At 47.3% G+C, this 25,988-nt stretch overlaps 3 protein-coding genes across 3 annotated transcripts in view; 2 read left to right on the top strand and 1 right to left on the bottom strand.

Annotated features, from left to right (window-relative positions):
* The window catches only part of LOC119449908 (zinc finger protein 143), a 312,907-nt gene extending 292,688 nt beyond the window's left edge, over positions 1-20,219 (top strand). The window contains exon 13 of the transcript XR_007466363.1: positions 20,210-20,219. The gene's annotated coding sequence lies outside the window, so the exon portion shown is untranslated. The remainder of the gene's footprint in view (positions 1-20,209) is intronic.
* LOC119449899 (flavin-containing monooxygenase 5) overlaps positions 1-25,988 on the bottom strand; it is a 32,777-nt gene that overhangs the window by 5,125 nt on the left and 1,664 nt on the right. The window contains exons 2-3 of the mRNA XM_037713182.2: positions 15,471-15,876; positions 8,547-8,805 (exon numbers count right to left, since the gene is read on the bottom strand). Of these exons, the coding sequence (XP_037569110.1) occupies positions 8,547-8,805; positions 15,471-15,856 (645 nt within the window). The 5' untranslated portion in view covers positions 15,857-15,876. The remainder of the gene's footprint in view (positions 1-8,546; positions 8,806-15,470; positions 15,877-25,988) is intronic.
* Positions 20,961-25,988, top strand: part of LOC119449896 (venom peptide isomerase heavy chain-like) — a 42,127-nt gene continuing 37,099 nt past the window's right edge. Inside the window, exon 1 of the mRNA XM_049665513.1 lies at positions 20,961-21,098. The gene's annotated coding sequence lies outside the window, so the exon portion shown is untranslated. The remainder of the gene's footprint in view (positions 21,099-25,988) is intronic.

Here is a 25,988-nt window from a genome sequence, read left to right as displayed (position 1 = left end):
CGCAGATGAAAGTTATCGTATTTGTTGCTCCCATTTTATGTTTCATTGCGCATGGTTGAGGTTTCGAAATATTCAGAAACTATGCGAAAAATGTTCTTATTTACGAATTGTGTCTATTCAATTCGTTCTTCGAAAATTTTGAATATTCACGCATTGCTAATCATTACGCTTTCATATATGACGGCGGGATGGGTCAGGCGTCCGCAAAGCGGCGCTACAGTTACGTTGACATCCCCGCCAACCCGCCGCCCTCATGTTCTTTATTTTATCTGTCTTCTTTCCTTGTAATCGACCAATCAATCAATCAATCAATCAATGAATCAATTTCTGCGCTTGTATTTACTTCTATTGTGCAATAAAATCACTCAACTGTACGTCAGCGCTCGCTTTTACCTTTTCCTTCGGTACTCTCCTCACACAATGTTGCGCCCCCCCCCCCCCTTCTTTTCTTTTTCTGCGATCTCAAAACAACTCTGCCGACCCACGCCTTCGTAACTCATGATGAGAATGTTTCATTTAAGTGGCTGCTTCATATCAATGTCTTTCTTTCTTTTTTTTTTTTTAGAGGTCGCTGCCTGTTTTCTAGCCTTGTTACGCGCAATGAGGGGGAAAATAGAAAGCGGTAGGCGTGGCGCCGCAGCGGCCAAATCGAAGGCTATCCACTTTCGGTCTTATGTGCGTCGCGTGCCAGGCGGTGTGGCTCATTTGGGAAAGGGTACACGACCACCATGGCACCCCGTCCATCGGCCCGTCCTGTTGACCACAAGGGCCCGCGGACATAAGGAAGTGTTTGTCTACGGCGGACACGGATTCCGCAGCGCCTGTCTGTGTAGCCGCGTGCATATTGCGCCCCCTGTTGCCGGGCCCGATGCATCGCGCACTTGCGTAACCTCGAGAAAGAACATGCGAGAAACTATTCTCGGTTCTGTTCAATCGCAGAAGGCTCGCAGCGTACAGAGTTGCCGCAACATCGACATTCTACCGAGAGCAAGACGACATCCGGTTGCGCGTGTTTGGTCATTCTTTTGCGCGCGCTAACGATAAACCTTCCGCGTGATGCCGTTGCGGTATTGAAAGTGAGAACTCCGAGGGCCTAAACGTCAGCTTTTTCGCAACAGTCCCTACGCAATAATTCGCAAATGCTTACGCAAATAAAGGTGGATTCACGCGATAGGCTGGTTGGTCGAGTCATTGCGCGGGCACTGCGTGACGAGGTTCAGCACGCACACGAAATCGCGTAGTGAGCAACTATATGGTCTTCGGCGTTGCTATGCACGGCGGTATTCACTGACGCTGACTTCACGCTTGGCCCGCAGAGTGGAAACGGGGGCGTGAACTGTTCACATGGCGGCGCGCGCGCGCGTTTGTGTGTTTGTGTTTGCTTGCGTGTGCGCGTGCGTGCATGCGAGAGTGTATGTGGGTTTTTGTGTGTGTGTGTGTGTGTGTGTGTGTGTGTGTGTGTGTGTGTGTGTGTGTGTGTGTGTGTGTGTGTGTGTGTGTGTGTGTGTGTGTGTGTGTGTGTGTGTGTGTGTGTGTGTGTGTGTGTGTGTGTGTGTGTGTGTGTGTGTGTGTGTGTGTGTGTGTGTGTGTGTGTGTGTGTGTGTGTGTGTGTGTGTGTGTGTGTGGTGTGTGTGTGTGTGTGTGTGTGTGTGTGTGTGTGTGTGTGTGTGTGTGTGTGGTGTGTGTGTGTGTGTGTGTGTGTGTGTGTGTGTGTGTGTGTGTGTGTGTGTGTGTGTGTGTGTGTGTGTGTGTGTGTGTGGTGTGTGTGTGTGTGTGTGTGTGTGTGTGTGTGTGTGTGTGTGTGTGTGTGTGTGTGTGCGCGTGTGCGTGTGCGCGTGTGTGCGTGTGTGCGTGTGCGCGTGTGTGCGTGTGCGCGTGTGTGCGTGTGTGTGTGTGCGTGTGCGTGTGCGCGTGTGTGCGTGTGTGGTGCGTGTGGCGTGTGCGCGTGTGTGAGTGTGTGGTGTGTGTGTTGTGGTGTGTGTGGGTCGTTGGTGTTGTGTGTGTGTGTGTGTGTGTGTGTGTGTGTGTGTGTGTGTGTGCTGTGTGTGCGTGGAGTGGTGCGTGAGTGTGTGCGTGTGTGCGTGGTGCGTGTGCGTTCGTGCGTCGTGCGTGTGAGTGCTGCGTGTGCGTGTGTGTGGTGTGTGTGTGATGTGTGTGTGTGTGTGTGTGTGTGTGTGTGTGTGTGTGTGTGTGTGTGTGTGTGTGTGTGTGTGGTGTGTGTGTGTGTGTGTGTGGTGTGTGTGTGTGTGTGGTGTGTGTGTGTGGTGTGTGCGTGTGCGTGTGTGAGCGCGCGGTCGCGTTCTTTACATTACCGCTGTTGCTTACTCTTTGGGCTTTTCGTCACTGGCTCACACGAAGCCATGCCCTGTCATCGCCGGGATCCGGCAGTTGACGTGACCGATGATAAGAAAATTCGGTGCTCGAATGACCCATTGAGCGAAATGCAGCGCGTTAACCGCTTGTGTCCTAGCACCAGAGCCGACTTTGACCACATCTTCCTAAATTGCCCGAACAAGCCCAAGCCCTCGTGGCGACGGTCAGAACACCAGAAGCGATGGGAGGCTGCTCTGCGCAGCTCGCAACCGGAGCTACAACTTCGTACAGTGGGCTGGGCCGGAGGGGTCGCCGAAGCACAAATGTGCCCGGCCATCCAGAGCGGCCCGAGGGCCCATCGTCCTTCTGGTTCCTTTTCTCCCCTACCCTCCCCCCCCCTCACATGATTCTCTCGTAAATCAATAAAGTTTACCCACCACCACCACCACTAACGTGAAACCTGGGGAGGTGCGAAGCATGCAGTGATGCACCGCAAATGGGCCGATACTGCCTTAAGCAATGGCTCATAACCCCGTAAACGCGGCCGTCCCATTGCGACGACAGAAGAGAAGTGAAATTCTACGCTGGAATGATGCGCGGCAACGCGGCCAGCTGTGGAAGACGACGACGACGAAAGCGGGAGCAGTGGCACGAGCGCGTGCCGAGCGCGAGCACGAGCTGCTTGCTTACCGTGACTACGACTACGACGACGACTACGACGTACGTCCGGGCGCTTAAGATTCGCGCGTAAATTAATTGAGCCGCATGAAAAGAACCCTTACGAAGTGCGGCCTCGGTATGTGGCTGCCTGTCTCGCGCGCTCCTATTTCAATTATTTTTTTGCTATAGGACCACACATCGTCAATTCACCACAGGGTTCCCGCGGGGACATCAGAGCACTTCGACTGCTACACGTATAAGTGCAGAGAGCGCATGCTGCCGTTCTGCCAAAATTTTCGAGCACGTGCTCACGCAACCTCTCAGCCCTCAAGTGTTTGTCCGGTAGACATTGTCGCAACGGCCAGGGTTCTATCGGGCTCGATGGTATCATAAGACATTTCGTGTTCTTGCATTGTGTTCTTACGCAGTGACCTCCCATCTTTAAAATAACCTTCAGGTGTAGGTGGTGTCCACAGTACACTGAAAAGTCCATCGCCGTTCACTACAGGCGTTCATGCGCAACGCCTCGTGTCTGCTCATATTACTTCCTGGGTAAGTTATTGATACCAATGGGTGTTTTGAAGTTTGCTCTTGACCTTAGCCGACTTTGACTCCCTAAGGTGATTACAGTAGAACGAACTCAGCCTTTTTCCTCGTATTGCACTTGAACTCTAGAGGCTTTAATTTCACCTTGTGCGCAGCGCTGTCGGTTTTCTTTTTTTTTTTTTTTTTTTTTTTGCTACGTTCCATAGGTCGAGTATAACCTAAAGAAAGTTTTACACCCTTTAGGGCCAATCTTGTCCCCAAACAATAATTGGCATCTATCCCGTGTGCACTTTTCAGGTCACGAATGACATGCGCGTGACATAGCGTTTCTGACGGTAATGTATCGGGTGTGCGGCGATAAATAAAGGAAGGACAGGCAGGACAAATGTAAATTACTGTTTTCATGCAAGATTAGCTGCAAAAAATCTAATCGTTTTTTTAATTAGGTATAGGGTGGTGGCCACATTCCACCCTTCAGTGCAGCTCCCCTCAGAATGACGGAAACACATCTCGAAGGTCATGTTTTGCGTGTAATACAGTCGCCGAAAGCAAAGTCACAGCGCTACGTTCTTGAATACGTCTTGACGCCACCTTTCTCTTCGGTTACCCAGCAGAGCCACCCAAATCTGTTTAAACGCATTTTTTCCTACCGCCTTTCTTTCTTTCTTTTTCTCTCTCTTTTTTTTTCCAATATTCAAAATTTGACTTCATACTACTAGGCTGATACAGTATGACGTCATAGTTGTTCTATTGCTTTGTGTGTGCTTGTAGACAGATTCCGGGAAAAGGGGGAAGGTCAGTCTGCATAGCCAATGTAAACATCGCAAAACGTTTTAGAATGCGGAAATTCTAGCAAAAAGAAGGCCGCAAAGCGCAACACGTCCCGAGATAATGCTACTAGACCTTACGTGCGACTTAGTCTTTGCGCGGGATTTTCAAAAGTTCATCAGGCGTTCCATTTCATTGCGCGTGAAATAACGTTTCAACGCAGCGCTGCTTTGGTCAGTCTGTACTCGCTGAGAACTTTCTGTAGTACCCGCCGTGGTGGCGTAGTGACTGGCGTTGCTCTGCTAAGCCCGAGGGCGCGGGATCGAATCCCGGCCGCGGTGGCCGCATTCCGATGGGGGCGAAATGCAGAAACGCCCGCGTACCGTGCACGGATTGCACGTTAACGAACCTCAGGTGGTCGAAAATGATCCGGAGCCCATCGGATTCAGATTGTGGTATTGGCACGTAAAACCGCAGAATTTAATTAATTAGCTTTCTGTGGTGATGAAGGGAAAGCTACGGGAGCGGAGATTCTGCACATGTGTTACCGCACCAAGTAACCTGACAGCGCCCATGCTTTGTCGTAACAGATACTGAAAGCTTCCATGTGTGCCGGTTTCGCATTTCGCCCAGACACGGGAAAAAAAAAAAGCAGGAAGCACTCAGCGGTGTGTTCAGGTGTTAGTGTTTTCTCTTCCCCAGCTTAAACTAACGCGGATGAAAATACGGGACTTTGTTCGACTTTGTTCAGAAGCGCTCTCACTTGTGCGCGCTTTGCCTCCGTAGCCCTCCCTTCATGGACACAGAAAGTTGTACGCGAGTACGTTAGATCTTCCAACGGCGATATTTCTTATAAAGCCACTTTCTTCCAGCTTTAAACTGACACTAAACTGCAACGCTGAGTTAGTTTGGCCTGGTGCAGTACTTTTTAGTATTCCACTTGCATACATTTGACGAAGGCAGATTGGTTATTAGCGCAGAAAATGTAGGGCCAAAGTTTCGCGCTCACGTTTTTTTTTTTTTTTTTTTCCGCAAATGAAACACATCACCACTAAGGTAGGATGACGTCACCGATCCCAAATTACTTGGCATTTTTATGTCCTTTTTGTTCAGAAAACACTACCTTGAGTGCTTGGTTTCTTTAGAAAGCTTCTTGTCTGTCGATAACCTATGCTAACTAGTCCCGAGAAGACGCCTTCCAAATCTAAAGTCATGACGGGGAGCTATATATAAGGCGGGCGCATCAAGGCCGTCTTTCGTTCTTGCGCCTTTAGTGGTCGTACCGAGCCATCAACCGCCGCACAGTTCTTCTAAAGGAACACTAAGGAGGAAGCTAAGCTGTGTTAGCAAATTTCACCTCTTCATAAGCAAGGCGGCCAGCCTTAACGTGGGAGGAAGTTCGGTAAGCCCGAAAATACGCAAGAACGAATGACTCGTGGCGCCGCCGCTCTGAGGTTTATGTACTGGATCGGCAAAACGTCACGGATTTTCGGGACGTCTGCTCCCATCTGTACTCACTTGCTTATCTGCCAACAAGAGCAACACTGCGATCAAAAGGAACCGTACATTCAACCTAGCAAGTTTCGAGAACTCGTGCTGTGCAAAACGACCCAAGTACGATAAAATGTCTCGACATCCGTGACGTAACAGTGACGCATATCGGCGCCGCGACTTCAGCGCGAAATTCAAGAAAAAAATTGGCCTTCACTTTCTTGACGACGTCGGCATCTGTGTTCCTTGTTTTATTATCTTGAATTTAGAGCAACGCCACACGTGACAACGACAATACAGTTCTCAATTCAAGATGATCTACCAACAAGCCAAGATTCTGACATTATCAAGTTTTTTTCTAATGCATTGGGCTCCAACTGGACAATCGCCCCTTCACAGGGGAAAACGTTCTAGGACACTGGTCCAAACGGGTTTCAGCACTCAAGGCCAGCAGGGCTCTGCTGAAGTTCTTGAGGGCTTATGAATTGTGCGACCGACTTTGAAAGTTGTAGGACGTAGCATCGCGTTATTGTGTGAATTTTACAGCGGAGCTGTTAAAGTCGAGCTTGGTCCGTGCGCAGCGATGTTCGCAGCATAGCCAAGTCGGGAGAGGGGCCAGTGTATAGCGAGAGGGAAAGCTCTCGACAGTGAAGAGAGTGTGGCGTGGGGGGGGGAGGAAGGAGGTGAGTGGAGAGGAGAACCGGCGGCACAGGTTGCAGGGCGGAGTTGAGCAGGAGCGGAGCCAATGCACAGCTGCGCCGTGCGCACGTGGTATGACGTTTGTAATGACGTTGGTGCTCCTATAGTAACAGGCGCGCCCTCACATCGGCGGGCCGCTTTCTCGCCCTGGACTGTCTCGACGTAGCGCAATGGCGAAGCCGATCACTATAACTCCCGAAGAAGAAGCCGCTCGATTGGAACTCGGTAGAGAAGCGAGCGTACCACTGAAGATAGAGAAGTAGTTGAATAGTAGTCAGGACAGGAAAATGGCAACTGGTGAAACTCGGGTACTCGGTGAAGGCAATCAATAAAAAACAGTTTGAAGACTTGACATTGCTTTAATGGTCTCTCTTTGCATTAGCACGTATATGCGGCTTACAGGGCACAAAAATGAGGCGTGAATTTAGCCAAGCAAAAGCCAAGCTATTAAGTTCGACGACCTTCACGTGTATCTTTTATTTCTACCTGCGCTTGTGTCCCTTATTTGTTTACAGGTACACGAGCATAGGGAGACTTTACAGAAATGTTTCCATATGTGTGTGGGCCGAGAAAGTGCGCACGTTATCGGATAGTAGGATAAGTCGTTTGGGAATGGTGGCGGGCGTCGCCGAGCCGATGGTCGTTGACCACACGTGCAGGATGTTTCGAACCGGCAAACGCGACAAACGGCTGCCGAGAAACGCTTCACTTGCCGGTTGTCACCGTTGTCGACCCCACGGTGTCGGGGGAGCTGGACAAAGGATAAAAAGGCGCGCGCCGGCAGCGCTCCTTGTGAGGCTAATGGGCAGATGGGAGTCGCGTTGCTCAGGTGGTCTTCGTCACATAGAGTAGGCCGCCGCCTGTGTTCAAGCAATTACACGGCGCGTCCTCTAGTTTGCAGTTTGCTCGAGTGCATGGGCCGGGTAACAAGCGGATTCAAAATGGAAGGGAAATACTTTTCCTGGCTTTTGTTGATGTACTTTATTGTTGCTGTTTGTTGTTGCTGGTTTGTTTATTTTGGTTTGTTTGTGTTTGCTTTGAAGTGAAGCTACAATGTAATGAGTGGCCAGAGGAAAACGGGAAAAAGCGAAATGAACCAATAGGAGTGACCGAAAGAAAACTGTTGGGCTGATTTGAGCTAACCATTTGTTCGTGACAGTTGTGTGCTTGTAAAACTGCATGTGATTGTTAGAGTGCTCCGGCCCTACGCTGCCGAGGGGCGGAGGAGTGCAATTCTTGTGTGAACCGAATGGCTTAAAACGGGGAATTTCGGCCCTGTTTTGGGGGAAAGCGATGAGAGAGCTGGAGTCGATGACTCCGCAAACTGTTGGCGAAATGCATATGTAAATAAACCTGTACACACGGAGGAGTTGTTGCGAGCCTTGTATTCAACGTGCAGCCTGACAACGAACGGAAGATTGAGGGCTAGGAGCCCGGATCAACAAGGGTGCCATCAGGAACGACGGACCAGCAACGGCCTGAACTCGAACAGCATTAGCCAAGCCATAGTGATAGCCAAGCTATAGCTAAGAGATACCCTAGCAATAGTGATAGCCAAGCAAAACAATAGCCAAGCAATGCTTCACTCGATTAAACCTTGCTTAGCTTTGATCCTGCTTTGCCAAACCACGCTTTTCTTCGCCTAGCTTTGCACAACTTTGCTGAGCCTTCCCCTCAGCTCCGCTTGTCATTGGTGTTTGCGATAGCAAAGCCATGCCTAATTTTTTCTTACTTTATTTTTTTTCTTTGTTTCATCTAGCACCTTTTAATCCCTTTACCCCTTTCCACGGCACAGGGCCGCCAGCCGGTACCTACACTGGCTGTAACCTCCCTCCCTGTCTTTCCTTCCCTTTTGCCTGTCTTTCTCCATTGCATGTGTTCAACACTGCCTGCGTCCTCCTCTGTCACTGTCCCCATGTTGAGCTTTTCTAAATTCAAGACCTTCATTTTAATCGTTATTAGCCAACCTTTTCTCGTCAGCAGAATGAAAATAGTTTCAAACTAACACTTTACTCATCTAAACACATCCCTGTAATCAAGGCTGCCGCCGCAGCGGCGTGTGCGCGTACCTTTCGCGCGAAGAGACTGGCCTCGGTGGCGACGTCCATGGCGGAGTTTCCGGCTCCCAGCACGAGCAGCCGCCGGTCTCGGAAGCGCAGGCAGTCCTTCACTGCGTGGCTGTGCAGCACGGGCCCGCCGAAGCGCTGCAGGCCCCGCATCGGCGCGGGCCGCGCCGGGAAGGCGTGGTGGCCCGTACACACCATGACGGCGTCGAAGGGCGAACACGCGACGCTGCCCGTGGCCAGGTCTTTGACCGTCACGTCCCACCTGCAGGGATGGACGATGCGCCATTCGCTCGATCTCGTGCACTTGAGTGCGTGACGGAATTCGGGTGATTCAGCCCCCAATCTTTGACTCACCCCTTGCCTTCCGTCGTGCTCTTTAGACAATGAAAAATCCTTTTCTATGATTTTCCTTGTCTTTTTAGGATTTTATAATGCTTTCCTTGTTTAAAGAATGCTTCACCAGCCACCCAAGTAGCCACCTTTTAGCAGTACCCTGGCCACCTATGGAGCATGGTGAGCTGAGGCAAATTACTCTGACTGAAGATGACACATTGACACGCATGGATTGCACAGATGGCACATTGGAACGCATGCACATATGCACGCTTTCATAACGGAACTCGCCAACACCATCCGGTGCTAGGAACGCAGTGATGATAATGAAATAAAATGATATAGACGATCCATTCCACCACACAGCTAGTCACATACGCACGTACATACAGCTACAATTTAGGCACAGTGTCCTCATGTAATATGCACTGCATTATTAGCTATCAATAATTGTTATTCGGTCAATCGGTATTCAAGGCAGATGGCGCGAAGAGCGAAGGAAACCGTGGAAGGTGCTTTTAGTTGTCAGGAAAGGTGAGCATCCCAATTAAGGTGCGCGCATAAGAATGCCTGCGAGACAACTTTGTACAGCAATGGTGATATAAGCATGGAGAGAGCGGCATTCGTCACTTTACTGTGTTGCGTGTCCGCGCTTAAACATAGGTACCTTCGACAAATTGATGCTCGACGCGTGTTAGCGTATGCACCCGCCGTGCCGGTGTAGTGGCATTGGCGTTGCTCTTACGAGGGCTCGGGATCGAATCCCGGCTACGGCGGCCGCATTTCGATGAGGGCGAAATGCTGAAACGCCTGTGTACCGTGCATTGGGTGCACGTTAAAGACCCCCAAGAAGTGGTCAAAATTAACCGGCAGTTCTCTACTACAGGTGTGCCTCAAGACCATATTGCGGTTTTGGCACGTAAAATCCCAGAATATAATTTAATTTCTTTTTGTCAGCGTATGCACATGTGAATGTAAAACGGACGCGTGTACTTGCATGCTCGCCAGAAAAAAGGTACCAATCTAGGTACGAAGGAAATTTTGGGTGACATTCAATTTCTCGCACAAGCTCATGCCGTCGGAAAAATGGCGTCCCTTCGCGAAGGACGAGATTTTCATCACGTGGGCAAAGGACGTTTGCGCACGTACTTATATGGACTCATACAATTACGACTGATACAAAACCGAGCCATCCGCATCATTACGTGATTGTTATGTCACACCACTGTATCAACAGCTTAATATATTCTTCATAGAGGATCTAAATAACTATAATCTCCGTAATCTCATGTATTGGTTACAGATCGCAACCTACTTCGGTTTATTAACAGAGAAGAGTTACTAAATACTAACGCGACAAGATTTGCACCGCAACAGCATTCTTTTGTAAAAAAGTACGAGCAAATTACAGCGCTCATACTTTTACTCATTTAGGCTTCAAACTGTGGAATTCAATACCCCGTGATGTAAAAGCTATGTCGTGTTTAACATCATTCAAACTTAGTTCTCCGTCTTTTATTTCTTGAGTGTCGAATGATTAATTGATTATTGTCAATTGCTGTTGTAGTTTAAACCGTACAAGTGTCTCACTTGAAAATGCTCAGATTATTCGAATGCTGAATCACTAAACTACGTGATCAATAGCTGAATTTATCCTATATCCTTGTATTTCTTTATATTAACGCCATAAAGTGTTGTTTAATGTACTACTGCATTTTCTTGTAATGTACTGTGATACTGTGAATTTACGAGTTGATTTCACTGCTCATTTAGTACTCATCACTTGTCTATTGTTTTGTGTCCATCTGCTCACACTTCAGTTCTTTTGAACGCGTAGCATGAACGGTCCTACTAAAGCGGCTTCGTTTCGGAGTCTCTGTCTATAAGAACAAGGGTTTGTGGGCCAGTTTCCTGCTCATAACACCACGTGCCACGTAACGTGATAGAATAATAAACAGGGATAAAGTGCCTCAGACAGGCTGGCCGACGTTTCACTATGTAGACCTGTTTTTCTTTCTCTTTTTTTTTTTTTTTTTTTGTCAGCGGCGGCCTCGTCATTCTTGGTGTGTTAGCTTCAGCGGGTTAGTAGGGTGACGTGACGTGGAGTCGCTGTCAGTGGCGGCTGTCTCTAAGGGAAGAGACTGAAGAGAAAATCACTCGCTGCCAGTTCGTGTTCCTTGGTGCAGTGGTGGGAAGGACAGAGTTGGAAAACGAGGGGGGTAGGAGGAAGTAGGTAGGAGGCACTAACCGAAAAGAAAATAAGATAAAGAGGAGAAGGGGGTGGAGATGGGGCAGCCTGGGAACAGTCGAGGAGAGATGCGCTGAAAGATTGGCATGGGGTAGTTAAAGGGTCGTGAGTGGCTTCGTATCGATGCGACGGGAAACTTTTGAAGTTGTGAAGATGTCGACATGGAATCCGTTGGAAAGCGCGTACTGGGGGCGTTGGGAAGAGGACGTGGTGGGTGGAATGGTTTGGTACTTAAAGGGACGTTAACCCCCAGTAGATTGGCGTAGGCGTCGTCGGGGCGGACGTACAAATGCCAAAAGTGACGTAGCCTCCATTGCGTGGAGATGCCGAAAAAGCTACATGGAGGTTTAGGGACGTGTCAGTGGCGATTTAAAAAAAAAAGGGGGGGGGGGGGTGAAGGGGAGTTGTGAAGGGGTTAGGTGTTGGCATGATAGGTCATTATAAAGTGGTATGCGTAGAAGCGTGGAAAAACGTAGAAAATGTTAAACTGAGGGATGGGGGAAGGGGAAGAATGAGCTGGAGAAAAAAAGAGAATAGGTGACATTAGGAATCGAGTCAAGCTGGTGGTGTAACGTGTTTTTCGTCATGGTTAAGGATATAAAATTTACGGAGTTAAGTCACAGCTTTTAGCGATTATAAGTTGTCATGAGCCAAATTGATTCCCGCGGGGTGTAGGCATTTCAACTTCCGTATGAGGTATGACTCCGTGTATTCATTCTACGCGGTGAACGGAAATTTGTTTGTAGTATATAAAGTCCTGGAGGCTTCGTCGAAGTTGTGGCCGTGTTAATTAGCGTGTCTGGCTACTACTGCTTTGGGTAAATTGTGTTTTGTTTCGGCGCGAAGAACGTTGAGACTTGCACGAATGTGTTGTCCTGTCCTCGGGCTTATGTGTTGTTTGCTACGGGTGTCGCTCTCCAGACACTAGACTACGTTGCTTGACGTGCAGGTGAAACCCGAAGTTACCTTGTGAATGTAATCTTGCGCAGTAATTTTACTGCAGGAGAGGTGACGACCAGGTGACGACCCAGGTCGTCACCTGGGTCGGCCACAGGGACCGGATGTTGGCTTCGTTTTCGCCCTCAGTTTGACATGTACAAAAATATTTCTGAAATTGGTGTTGTGTCTGTAGACTACTCTGGACGGGTCAGGAAAGATCTTTTCAAGCGAAGCTTGTATACGCTAGCCTGCGCCGGTGATGTAACGCTAAAAAAAAAAAAGCCAGCTGTTCTCAGGGCTGATGAAGTGGTCGGCGCGCGCCCGTGCCGCTGCTCCCGCGTTCGTCATCATCGTCTGCTTCCACGGCTGGCTGCGTTGCCGCTAATCATTCCAGCGCATAATTTCACTTCTCACGCCTCTCTCCGTGGTAATGAACGCGCTAATGCGGTAGCCTGCAGAGCTCGCTAACCGGGCGCCATTGGAAGAGCTGTCCAATCCAGATGACGCGCCGACAGAACCACTGAACTACACTTAAACTCTACAACATTACAGAAATAGCAGGAGACACTTCCCCCCCACCACACCAGTCTGTCAACCGAGAAGATGCCGTCGCGTGGCGACAGTTACAGACCAATTCATTCCCCTGTCTCTTTTATCTTCACCTCTTCCACGCCACACACAATATCCCTCATACTGTCCTTACTGTTGAGCAAAGCCCACAGTATATCATTGCACCTGGGAGTGCTCACACCCTCCGGGCTACTCGCCTATTACTTCACTTTCACCTTCCTCCTGGGAGACTGCGCTGACCAGCTTAATAAAAAACCAACTATCCCAAGTGGAAACAGCCTCCTGACCAGCTTAGACCCGCAAGAGCAGCGAAGGCTGATCCAGCGGGCACGCGGGGTGACGCGCGCCAATGGGGCCCTAAACTAAGGGCTGCACCCTACGAGGAAATCGCCCCACCTCATTAACAATAATTATTCTCTCTCTCTCTCTCTCTCTCTCTCTCACTTCTCTTCTGTCGCCGTAATGGGGAGACCGCGTTTACGGAGGTATGAGCCATATTGCTCAATGGGGTATGAGATATTCATTGTTTTACGTAACGGACAGATTTAATTTTGTTGAAATTTCATGGAAATCAATCCAGAATGAACGCGCTCGGGAATGGGCTCGTCGTATAGACGTGCCGATTCTAGCGTGAGGGCTTCCGAAGCCCAGGCGAAATGTCAGCGAAGAGCCGCGGACCCCGAGTTCAGGGAGCGCGATGTTGAGGCCAAACGTCAGCGTCGTCAAGCCCTCAAGGGACCCAAACGGTGGTGCACGCCTCGGCAACGCTAGCGCCAGCAGCTTCCCCGGCGCGACGCCCAGGTTTCAACGTGAGTTTGGTGGTGGTGGTGGTGGTGGCGGTGGTGGTGTTGAAGCAGGCGGGGTTAGCCTGGCATACATAGCCGGCAATTGTTCCGCCTGATCCTCCTTCGAGTTGAGATCAGGGGTGTGTCACCAGGTGTCGTCGAGTCCCGTGTCTCGTAGGAAGGCTATCAGCAGTCGTTGCGCTCTCTTCCTGATTGTCGCTTGCCCTCCGGGGAAAACGACGTCTTCAAAGGTACTGTGCGTAAGACCGCTCTTTTGTAGGCTGTCGATCATCGCTTTTCTTTCTGTGTCAAACTGCGGGCATATCCAAATGAAATGTTCGATGTCACCAATGTCACCACAGAAAGCACAGAATGGGGATGCGCGAAGCTCAATTTTGAATAACCAAGCTGGGGTGTACGCGGATTCGGTTCTGATGCGGTATAAAAGCGTCGCTTCTTCGCGGGTAAATCCATGAGTCACACAGGCTTCGTGGGGATTCTTGTGGATCTCCCTAAAGTGAAGGCGGATTGCACCCTTCTCAACCGTAACTTCGAAGCCAGCTGCAGTGCGTGTGACCGGTTGTGGTTCGAGCACAACGTGGTACTCGTCAGTGCAATTCGTTCGGAGGAACACCTAAGAAACACGCGACAAGCTTCGCTTACCCCTATCTCCTCGACAGGCTACTAAATTTTTAAGTTTGTGGTTGGTAGTGAAAATTTGGTAGTATTTCCTGAGGATGGTGTTCACTCTTGGTAGTGTGTTTGAGAATTGGATAGTGAAAACATGCATTGTTACTTTTGTACTTAGTAGGGGGTTTGGGGATTTAGGCACGATCAAGTTTGGTTGCGTCTGTATAAGCTTCTTTAAGGACAGTGTTCGGGTGATTTCTGTTCGATAGGGCTCTTTAAGGGGATCGAGTCTGTTTATGTCATCTTTGTTTTCAGCGAAAATGCGAAGTTGTCGTGTGGCTTGACCCGTAAATATACCTTGTTTGCAATGTCTGGGATGGTGGCTTGTATATTATAGGTATTCTTGTTTCTCAAAAGGTATCTTATACAAAGTTGTCTTTAGTGTATCATTGTTAGCATATATTGTTGTGTCCAGAAAGCTTATGGCGCTCAGCTGAAGATTCGGATGTGAAATTTATTGTCGGGTGAAAGGAGCTTAGGAATTCTACAAATTTATCTAGACCCACCTGGTCATGTCCTCGTACTATAAATATGTCGTCCATATTTCGTAGGTATGCGTGTGCGGCTTGTATGTGCAGCTAGATAGGAAATCAAATTATTGAGCTATTTCTATCCCTGCAATTCAATGGGCGTTTCACATCCGCCGCGACAGCCATGAGTGGCGCTTAATTGCTAACGCTCGTATGGCTGTGTTAAAAATTAATAAGTGTAAGTAACAAAAAAAAAAAAAACAAAGTGGGCAATGGACAGCTACACGCGTCACGCCGAGATTGTGGGTTTGACTTCTACCGACGACAGGGTTGTCTATTCCTCTACTACCATTTCTTCTTTTTTTTTTTCTTTCATATAAATATAAAGGGTATCGTAAGTTGAACCCTAATGCGAACTGATTACACAGTTCAATAAAAATGAAATGTTATTTTTTCCTACGCTTTCGTTGGATGTCGGCTTCATCTGCTTGTCTTTAAAATTCGTGCCACTCGGTTTTCCTTATCTTTCTTGCTCAGTATGCATGTATACTTTCGGTGCAGTTTTATTACCTCAATTTAAAGCGTCATGCGTGCACAGCTTCTATATAGTAAATTTCTTTCTTTCTTCTTTCTTCTTTCTTTCTTTCTTTCTTTCTTTCTTTCTTTCTTTCTTTCTTCTTTCTTTCTTCTTTCTTTCTTTCTTTCTTTCTTTCATAAAGCACCCACTCGTATTTCAAACGTAAGATTTTGCACAGAGGCTGTTCTAAATCTACTCTAGATGCATACGAAAATAGCCTCTTTACGTGGTAATTCAAAGTGTGTTTGCAGTTTGCCTCGAGTGCATTCGTGGCTTGGCTCTTCTATGCCACGCCCCCCCCCCCCCCCCCCTCACCTGCCGCTCTGCTGGTGGTCGTGGGTGGGCGTGATCCGCAGCACCTGGTGTCCGAAGCGGATCGTCTCGGCTACTCGGAAGTGGCGCGCGTACATCTGCAGGTACTCGAGCAGAACCGAGTGGTGCATGTAGTTCGGAAAGTGGGCTGGCGGCGGGAAGTCGCTGAACGCCGTCAGCTCTTTGCTCGAGTTGATCACCGTCGACCGCATCACCGACGGCCGTCCCGGGGAGCTGTCGTGCCGGAAACGCCACAGGCCACCCAGCGCTTCCGCCTGCTCGAACACGACGGGCTCGAGGCCGGCCTCGAGGCAGGACTTGGCCGCCGCCAGGCCCGAGGGCCCCGACCCGAGTACGGCCACGCGCAGCGGTGGGGCCGAGGACGACATGCCCGGGCCGCGCGGTGCACCTGTGTGACGAGGAGAAGGTGTCGACGTTGATTTAAGCACAATTCCTTATTTCTTCCGCACCTATATAGGGACATCAGCAAGCAGAAAGTATGATAGTGGCTCGAATCACCGCTTTTCCATCATTGCAGACTGTCATCGTTGAAACAACCGGTATCGTACTGAACACGCATGGAGCATAAATCTTCTAACTACGAACAACTTAGATGTAAACTATAATGCCACTGATTACGAGAAATTTCCGAACGCTATGAATGTGAGGACTCCTCTGTTCAGAACGGAAGTCCAAGAAGTGCAAGTGCCTCGCCTACGGAAGAAAGGACGCCTAATTTAACATATTAAACCGCTTCCATAAAAGTAAAGAGAAGTTTTGCAGATCCCACGCGTTGTGGCAATCGGTTTAAACGAAGCTTTCACAACAAAAAATTTCCGATTTCATGATGGTAATTATAATTATATGGCAATTCACTTTGAAACTGCTTGGTGACTTTGGAGCAGCATACCGCTCTTCAACGCAAGGTAGCCGGTTTCACGGAACGGTCCGTGGACTTTTGAATCGCTCGTTGTTTGTACGTCGGATCGGACTATCTTTTGTGCTGCGGGTTCATCAGAGACTTCTACCAAGAACATCTGCTTCACTCTGCGTGTTTACCAGACTTTCTGTCACAAATCGTTTGTCCTAGCTTTATGATTGTACCACGAATTCACACAAATTAGGCAAAAGTATGTCTTGACTGGATATTATGCGCCATCTTGCTTAAAGTAAAAATAGATGGTCATTTATAACATATAGTTATGCAAAATATTCCGCGTTCAAATGTGGCTTCTAGGTGTTAATAAATAATAAAGGATTGAATCAAGGTTTGATTTTGGAAAATTTGCTATTGACTTTGTACTTAACCAGCTTCCACGTTATCGGTCTCCCCATTGTTGACGTACGCTTTACCACTATCTCCAATTCAGATACATCCATGTCATTTTTTACTTACTTCTAAGCTGACTATTGCGTTGAGCAAAGTCTTTGCTTGGTGTCGTAGCCAATCTCTTAATCATAAATCCCACCAAAACAAGATTTGTGATCTTTCATTCCACGCAGAGAACACCGTCCTTTACTCCCGCAGTGTGCCTTGACTCGGATTCTATTTCCGCCTGTGACTGTGTTTCGTTTCTTGGTGTTTATCTCGACCATAATCTGAAATATCAATTTCTCATATCTCAGCTCAGTAAAAAAAAAACTGCGTTTGGTATTAGAGCTTTAATAAAACTCGTCCTTATCTATGCGCTGCTTTCGCTCTACCACGTGTTTTTCAGTCGCATCAGACACAGCTTAACTTAAGTTCACACCGATGAATGTCATATATTCTGCTCGACACATGCAAAGTCAGGCCCTACATATTACCAGTAGCAGTTCGCTGTCACGAAACAATACTTATGTAAAAAATATCATCAGTAAATAATTTATTTGTGTTTTACACAACTATTATGCTCCACAAGTAAATTAACAATCAGCTTTCACGCAGCTTTCTCGACCTTAATGTCCTTATGAACACCAAGCTGACCTGTTTAGCTCCAAAAAACAATTTTTACTGCCGACAACACATACTTACTGAGACTAAACGACATATCCCCCTCCCGTTATTAGTATAAAAAAACGCTAAATTCAATATGGTGGTCGACGGATGGAAACACTGTGGGATAAAAGTTGTATAAACAGGAGTAAAGTGCCTCCGAGAGGGTGTCTGAGGCACTTAATCCTTGTTAACACAGTATTATCTCACACATAGTATATGTAACAGCCTTCTATAAACTATCCAAAAAAAAAGAAGAAAAAAAGCTCCGCCTTTTCCCACGTTTAAGAAACCATTAAAAAGGTGCTCGAATGACCCAGTGAGTGAAATGCAGCTCCACTAACGTGAAACCTGTGGAAGTGCGAAGCATGCAGTGATGCGCCGGTAATGGGCTCATACTGCCTTAAGCAATGGCTCCTAACCCCGTAAACGCGGCCTCCCCATTACGACGACAGAAGAGAAGTAAAAAAAAAAAATTGGAGGACGCTTAAGCTTCGTCTTCAAGAGTGGAACGCGATTGCATTCAAAGATCCTTGACTGTTTCTCACACTTCCCGGCAACTGCAGCTTATGTAACCGTAATGGTTACCGGGAAACGTTGGCGGTGAACGCAATGCACGAAAGCGCGCTTTCTGGTAGAAACGTGGCCTCTTTCGTGGGCCGGCCTTCTTTTATTGTTTGCACCTTTAATATATCAGCCTGAGAATATTTAGCATAAAAGGCATGCGCTGTCGGTGTTTTGTTTTGTTTGTGGGCTTTCACTCTCAAAATTCCGAGGAATAACTTTGTAAAGAATGCAGGACAAAGTGTGAGCAACTTTGGTGGTAAAATATATTTGGAGGGCCTGCGTGGTTGGGGACGATTTTCTTGGCCGCGGGCGGCAATGCCAACGCCGACGCCGGATTTTCTGCGACATGGGGCCCTAAATCGCGTTAAAATTCTACGCTGGAATGATAAGCGGCAACACACGAGCGCGTGCCGAGCGTCTCGCTTTCGTCGTCGTCGTCGTCTTCCACAGCTGGTTGCGTTGCCGCTTATCATTCCAGCGTAGAATTTCACTTCTGTCGTCGTAATGGGGAGATGAGCCCATTAGCGGTGCATCAATGCATGCTTCGCACCTCCCCAGGTTTCACGTTAGTGGAGCTGCATTTCGCTCAATGGGCATTTGCTACTTACGCATAAAATTTAATTCACCGCTCAAACCGAGCCTATATACGACTTAACTCGTGCTAACTGTAATAACTAATAAAAACTAAAACAGTAAGAAAGGCGTCCATAATGGCCAAATTGCTGAGGGAGTTACAGAAAAAAATGATGGTTTCACAGCATACAGCTCAGCACCCGTTTTCAAAAGAAAAACCACAAAACAAGCATCAAAACCACATCATGGATGATAAGGCGCGTGTGAACAATGAGAACACCCGCCGACGCGTTCCGGTAAAGATTAGGTTTGCAGCTGCTTCGAAAGGGGTCGACGTCATTAAACCCTCGTGTGAAGTGCAAACCGTATAATGTGTGCTATTGACGTCTGCGATTAATTCGAAGCACGTTCCTTCTCCCGCGTGTGTTTGCTGGTAAAGATTTACGGTAGCGTAAGCTACTCCGAGTGGAAAAGTACCTAACAGCATAGAAATCACGTAGTGACGTCACCACGGTCTAGCAACTCATTCAGCTCATTCCAGGCTACCATGGCTAGACCACGGAAAGTAAAGACGCCAGAAGAACAGCGTGAATATAATGTCGTTGTGAAGCAATAAAGGGTGTGGTTAAGTACACTTCACTTGCCTCTGGCTTCACTCTTTGTAGAGCCACGTGTGCTATTTCAAGTGACGTTACAGCGGGTATTCGTTGTGGGTGTCGTTTACAGCTTCGCTGTCCAACCACCTTGGAGCCGTAGATTGGAGCCACAGTTTTTTGTAAGTAACTGCTTTCGTGTTTATGCGATTTTAGTTTGATCAATTACATCTTAGAATCTTGGCATCTAGTTTTGATACATGTTTATTTGCTTATTAATGTGTGTAGGGAGCCGGTACAGTTTCTTGACCTTGGGACACCTTTTCTTTTTTTTGCTCTCTCTCTCTCTCTCTCTCTCTCAGAGTCTCTCTGCTTCGATAGGCCAGCTTTACTATATGTATTGGTTAGGCAGTGATAGATTGTTGTGTTTTTGTTTCTGTGTTGTAACTCAATTTAAAGTTTCAGTCATGGAAAATTGTCTCTAACTGTTATGATGCTTAGCTATATTGTGATGGTTTTGTTACTGCCTGGCTCCTTTGCATTCTTTAGTTGCACAGTGTCGCTACTGTCGCTGCTCGGTTGCATTATTGTGTCAGCAGACACCAAAATCATAAATCCAAGTGCGGAGCAACGGGAGGCCATGCTGGCCAGTGACCGCTGCGAAGACCAAGTTGGTCTCGTGCAGCGAGCACGCAGGGCAGCTGAGGCCGTTGAAGTCCTGCACAAAGGGACCCACCCCTGTTACACCCAGTCAAGAGTGTTCAAGAAGAACCGGACGGACTACCCCAAAAGACCCTGTAAATAGAGACCAATAATTGTTTTTGACGATGACGATGATAATGCATTATCGTTCCTTTACTGCTGTTCAGAAAAAAGAAAATACATAATACTTCGAGCTTGTCATACTTTTTTTACTATGAATATAAGTTCTAGACGTCTAAACGCTAGAAAAAACACCGCCTTGCTTCGGAGTGCCTTAATAATGTACTGCAATACCTTTCCTACGAACCAGTTTCAGTTTGGGTGCCCAGGAGGTGAATGTGTCATAAGATCATGATGAAGAAGGTGGTCACGTGGGAGCAGAACCTCGGGATGCTTCGGCACCGTGTTGTCTGCTATGCTGCTAATCGCTGCGTGTTCTCTTCGCTCCATGCTCGGGCGTGCTAGGGCAACTGCTGAGGAGTTTGGGGCAGCTGTTTTAGTATGCGGTGGGCCCTGTTTTATTGGTTGCGCAAGCAGCAATATAATTTCTTATGCTCGCCACAATAAACGGTTAGATCACATATTTCCGCTTACGAGTAGCTTCCTCCGAAAAGCGTCGATCAAAATCCCTTCGGAAGTCTTGACACCACGTGATCTCGGGCGACATCGCGCACGGCACTCTCTAGAACTGGCTCAAAAGTGCAACCAAATCCAAAAGGCCAATAGTAGGCAGCCTGATGCTGGCTAGCTCTTTCTATGTTTTTCTTCTCGGGTTGCGAGCTCTAGAACTTTTATTTAACGCAATAACGGACAACCTTAAAATTCCGTGTCATTACCCATTCAAGAGCCGATGCTGTAAAAGTGGAGCGCTGTGTAAACGTCCACCCAGGCCAGAAGACTATGACCCTCTGTCGACAGGGCGTATGGTTGCTAAGCTTATCGCAGACGGAAAGCACCCCTGTCTCTGTATACACAAACGAGGACAGTTACTGATGAGTGTCGCGATTTCCCACATGCGTGCACACGCTCCACAAGCACGGCTGCCACTCAAGGCAACGCGTTTGTGAAAACTACGCTGGAAATCCGCAAGACAGCAGAAAAGTTGAACCCCGTCGTAACAGGCCTGAAAAAAATACGGAGTTGAATCTTGAGGCGCGTTGTCTGGGGTGGGCGGAATGTAGAACAGCATTTGTGAAGTCATTTGCGCTCCACAGCGTCAAGGTGAGTTCATGATATACATAGCTTGCGTAAGCCACTTGGAGCGTCTGTTCTTGTGAGGCCATGTCCAGAACGCCTAAAATCACGCACACGGCAGATCATTTCCATTACGGCCGCACTGCGGTGACATGTAGCTATACATGTGAGTGAAATCTCATCTAGCGACATGTCAGCTACATGTAGCTATATCGTGACCTGTTTCGATGCGCATTCACCAATGTGCTTGATCCGAACATTAAGCTGGCCCTGGCATCCACGGCGTACAGAGGCTAGAAGAACACCAGAGACTAAATATACTTCATCCTGCCTTCCAAACGACCTTCTTATTCTGATGCAGTTAACCTTCCGGAAGCTCATTTTAATCGGAAATTCGGCGTATGGCAGTAATCACCCTCATTTCGCCCCTAATTTCAGTCATTTGATGGCTTTCGGAGCATTGAACCAAAAATACTTGCGATAAATTTACGCATCGGGAGTGCTAATTTATTTATTTATTCATTTTGCTGGGCGGAATCGAACCCGCGTCAATGTATTCTGTCTAAATATACGTGCTTATCATTTTTACGTTTTACAGAATTTTTAAGAATCGCCTGTTGCTGATATCTTAATCATAGTCCTTGAGCTGGATTATTCAAAGAGGCGGACATAACGTGCACGAGAAATCGAACCACACAATCAATTATATTTGACATAAGTTCACTAATTAACTTCCTAATTAATAAGCTTACGGCACATATTGCAATTTACTCATTGTAGCCGGTTGAATTATCTAGCTCAAGGACTAGAACTATGCTACCTGCCACCGGCGATGTTTCAAAATTGTGTAAAACTTAAAAGTGATCACCCGGTATATTCACGCAGGTGTCATGCGCGGACTTCGCGGCGACGCCGCTAGATGACGTGGCATCTCCAGATGGTAATCCGAGAGAGGAACCGGGGTGCATAAACGCCTCATTCATTACGCCTCACTGCGGTGGCAATACGGTGTATCGCTACATAGATTCATTGCTAATCGCATTAACGTCGACGTTTATCGTGAGACGGGTTGTGTCGCGATTTTTTCTTCTTGAAAAAAAAAATAATGCAACACGGGTCATCACGGTTCATGAGGGCGAAACCTTGCGCGCAGTAATATTAACAAACACTTGGACGCTTATTTTCAAGCTTCTGACGAGACAGGTGTAATTAAATGTCTGTCATTCCGGTTCGTGCACCTGAAGAAACTATTAAGCGAGAAGGTTCGAAGTACGGTGAAATTAGCTCTTGTCTCAGAATCTCAGAAGACTGCAAATATGAATGGAGAGTCCTACAAGCGACTCGGAAAAGACAAGAAATCCGCTTATAGTATGCATAACTTGTCACTGTATAGTGCGAGCATTACCGCCTGAAACAATACGTCAGTGCATTAACCGTAGTTGTTTCTCATTTGATTATTTCGCAACAAGTTCAACTGCAATAACTGAAACCGTTTCTTGAGAATAATAAATAGCGCATGGACTCTATAAGCCGACATCCGGAGCTCAGCTGTTCGACCAAAGCCTGCCAAACTGATTCAACATAGTTCGTACTTTGTTTGAATGCCGCGTCATCTGCTTCTTAATCAGCTTGTGTTAAACAAATTGTGCTCATAACTGGTGGTAACGGAAATATCTTGCCACTGTCTCTCTTTCAGCATGTTATGACAGGGCACCATACCAAGAAAATGGGAACTGTTTGCACGAAGGTGACCGAAATTTATACTTGCGCCACTTCAATCGCTTGTTGCTTTCGCAGTCCGCTAGCGTGTACTCAGTTCGATCTACTCTGATAAAGGAAAGGGTCAAAGCGTGTTCTTAACCGAGTCGCTAGGGCTTAGAGAACTATCGCACGCAGAAACGCACCGGAGCTTTGAGGATTCAACAATCGAGAGGTCACCCACTCGTATATCTCCGTGTCAGTGAGTCTGCGCTGAATCTATTGCTCCACTTTCTAGCTTTTTTTTTTCTTTCTTTCTGTTGCACTAACCAATCTTCGGGCAGGTTGTCAGGTGATGTGACCCGGTGTGCTGTTTCAGATGATGTCGGATAAGTTGCCGGCTTCGTATGAAAGCCGGTATTGCACGGACTATGTCGCACGAAAATCGGCCAACAACCGCAAATTTGAGTTCGCGTTCACTTCCTGCGTAGTAACTTCGACGCAACAGCATATTTATTTCGAAAAACATCACTTTTTTAAAACTTCAGTTGTTAGTGCATAAAAAAAAACAACTACCAGCTGTCCTGTCCAAGTAGGTGTTCCATGGCAAAAGGCAGCCACAGACAAAGCACAGCGGACGCAGTGAAGCACTCAAGGTTGCTCATGGTCCTACACTAAAATATTTCTTTGAGCATTTAAGCGCGAACCAATCATTTCGCGAGCAACGTGATTAGAAAGTAACAAAATCGTGCCAACGTGTAAAGGCAGTAACCGAACTCGAAGGTATACATGCACTAACCACCAACAGACAACTACAAATAAATTTGCGCAGAAGGTGCTTCAAAATCAAACTCAAAAACGGAGTGTTTTGCTATAGATCCAAATTGCCGTATCTGTCTGGTTTGCTTTCTGCAGGACCACTAGTACCACATAAATATGAGACAAACCTAAGTGTCACGTCAAATGCTAAATATTTTCTCCCTTCAGCTCTTAAAGCCAAATCTCTCTTTGTGCTCTCAACGCTGCAACAATGCTGCCTAGAAATGCATGTGACTTGATTTTCGTGGGTTTAGGGCGCGCGCCCTCGAAGAGTTGTTACCTGTGGTGTTAGCTTATGTTTGAGTATTTTTATGTGTGATGCTTGCTGCAGTGCAGTTTTTGGGATAGCTGGTTCTAAGCAGGTGTGACATTCCAATTTTCCTCGCGTTAAAAAAGAAAAAAATACCGACCGACCCAGCAGCACCCAGCAGCGAACAGCCATGCCAAACCCTGGAAAGCATTCAAAGAAAGCTTCGCTCTAAAATATTTTTTGTCACTCCGAGCGGCATTTATGTGAACACTATAGATGTTCCATACACGCAGGAGGAAATCCTTTCTATCCAGTTGGTCAAATATTACCTTCCTCTCGGCAATGAAGCATCGGCTGACTGCAGTCTATGCAGAAGGAAAGTTAGCGCACCCAGTTTTGAAAGCCCTCACTAAGTTATATACCGATCCTGTCCAGATTCTGCTAAAGAAGCATGGCTTCATTGCGATTGAGTCCTTTGATGACACGCTGTTCGCGAGTTACATTTCATCAGGTTGTTATTATTCCGCGTGAAACGCTTGTAAATGCCACCAGCTCATCCAATTCACGTTATTACACATCTTTATTTTATTATTGGTGTAATAATTCTCCTAAATCCATGAACGTGGTTCGCCCTTATCTAGTACAGGAGTATTCCTCCGACTCGTTCTATTAATCACTTTAATTTAATCATCCTGATTATGTTAGTCGATATTAGGAGAAAGAAGCGGAGCTGGGAAGTTTATGCAAATGAATGAGTAGAGTAGATAAATGGCGGTTCATAGGTAAACAGATTGGGTGCCAAGGCAAGCGAAACGAAGAAGTCAATTATGGCAAACAATTATACGGTGTGGTTAGATTACAACACTTGCAGGCATAGGATTGAGTTGGATGACGCAAGGCAGGGATAAATGGAGGTCGCACGAGAGAGGTCCTCGTCTTGCAGCGGACCTGAGTGGGCTGGCGATGACGACGACATTAGTCATCATAATAATTAAACATGCACCACCCCGAACACCGTTGAAGGAGCGCATATAGTTCAGAAACACAATGACACGTGCTCGAGCTATCATAAGGAATAAATTCGAGTCAAATAAGGAAAACAAGTGCGGTAGACAGTCTACCGCTGATCCGCGATGTGATAAGTCCGCACAAGCAGGCTTACTATCAATTACGACCAGCCGTGGCCTAGTGGTAGAGCGCCCGCCTCGGCTGCGGGAGGCTATGGGTTCGATTCCCACCGCCGCCGGGCACCCACTGGTTCAAATGGGTACAAGCGTGCCCCGGCCTGGCGTTCGGCTTTCTTCAGGGGTGATGCGCTTGGGAAAGGAGCCTGCGCCCTGAATTCCCGTCGAAACCAACGTGAGCACGGAAAAAAGTGATGTCAGCGTATCATCAGCTACGTAAAAAATCGGTGCGCGATGGTGCAATGTCGTACTAGTGTACATTCAGCAAAGTACAATACACCGCACAATATGACGGCTTAAAATTATTTAATCATTCCCCCACGACGGAAGAGAGACAAAAGAAGCGTCGGCGGATTTGACGATGCGTAAGTTCGGTGCGTCAATTGTATTTAAAAAAAAAAACATTTTTGTTCCGGCGCATTCAACTGAATTGGTAGCGAAGAAAGGTTACACTCGCCGAACTAAGGTCAACTTACATTAAATGACAACCATGTTATGCTTCTTACCGTTGTGAAGCATGATTCTATATTTCACAGGTTCAACACTGTCACAGCTCAGTGCTTTTCTCCTAAAATAAATGTGGCCATCTCCAAGCTGTACAGCGGTATATGTATATATATGTACACATGAAGGCAGAAAGTTGTAGGAGTAGTACATAGAGTCCAAATCGCAACGGAAAAGACGGACAAGTATGTCAAAACACGATTCGAACTTGAGCCTCATAGAGGTTACATGTTGTATGGGTAAGTGCAGCTGCTGTACAATTTTCGTTGTCTAGTTCCCCACGTACCCTGCGCAACTTTCTTCGATGAATGTCCAGATGCATGCACCAGGTCTCCCGTATTTGTGTTCCAAACACGTTGCTGGGGAATGTTGAATCAGATTGTTTTCGACAAACACAGCCTGAAAGTTATACGTGAGAACACTCGTCAGGTTATCTAGATTTTTTTTTTTTCAGTGAGATTA

The sequence above is a fragment of the Dermacentor silvarum genome, chromosome 4 (assembly GCF_013339745.2).
Source record: "Dermacentor silvarum isolate Dsil-2018 chromosome 4, BIME_Dsil_1.4, whole genome shotgun sequence".
NCBI lineage: Eukaryota > Metazoa > Arthropoda > Arachnida > Ixodida > Ixodidae > Dermacentor > Dermacentor silvarum.
This window is presented reverse-complemented; position numbering and strand designations above follow the sequence as displayed.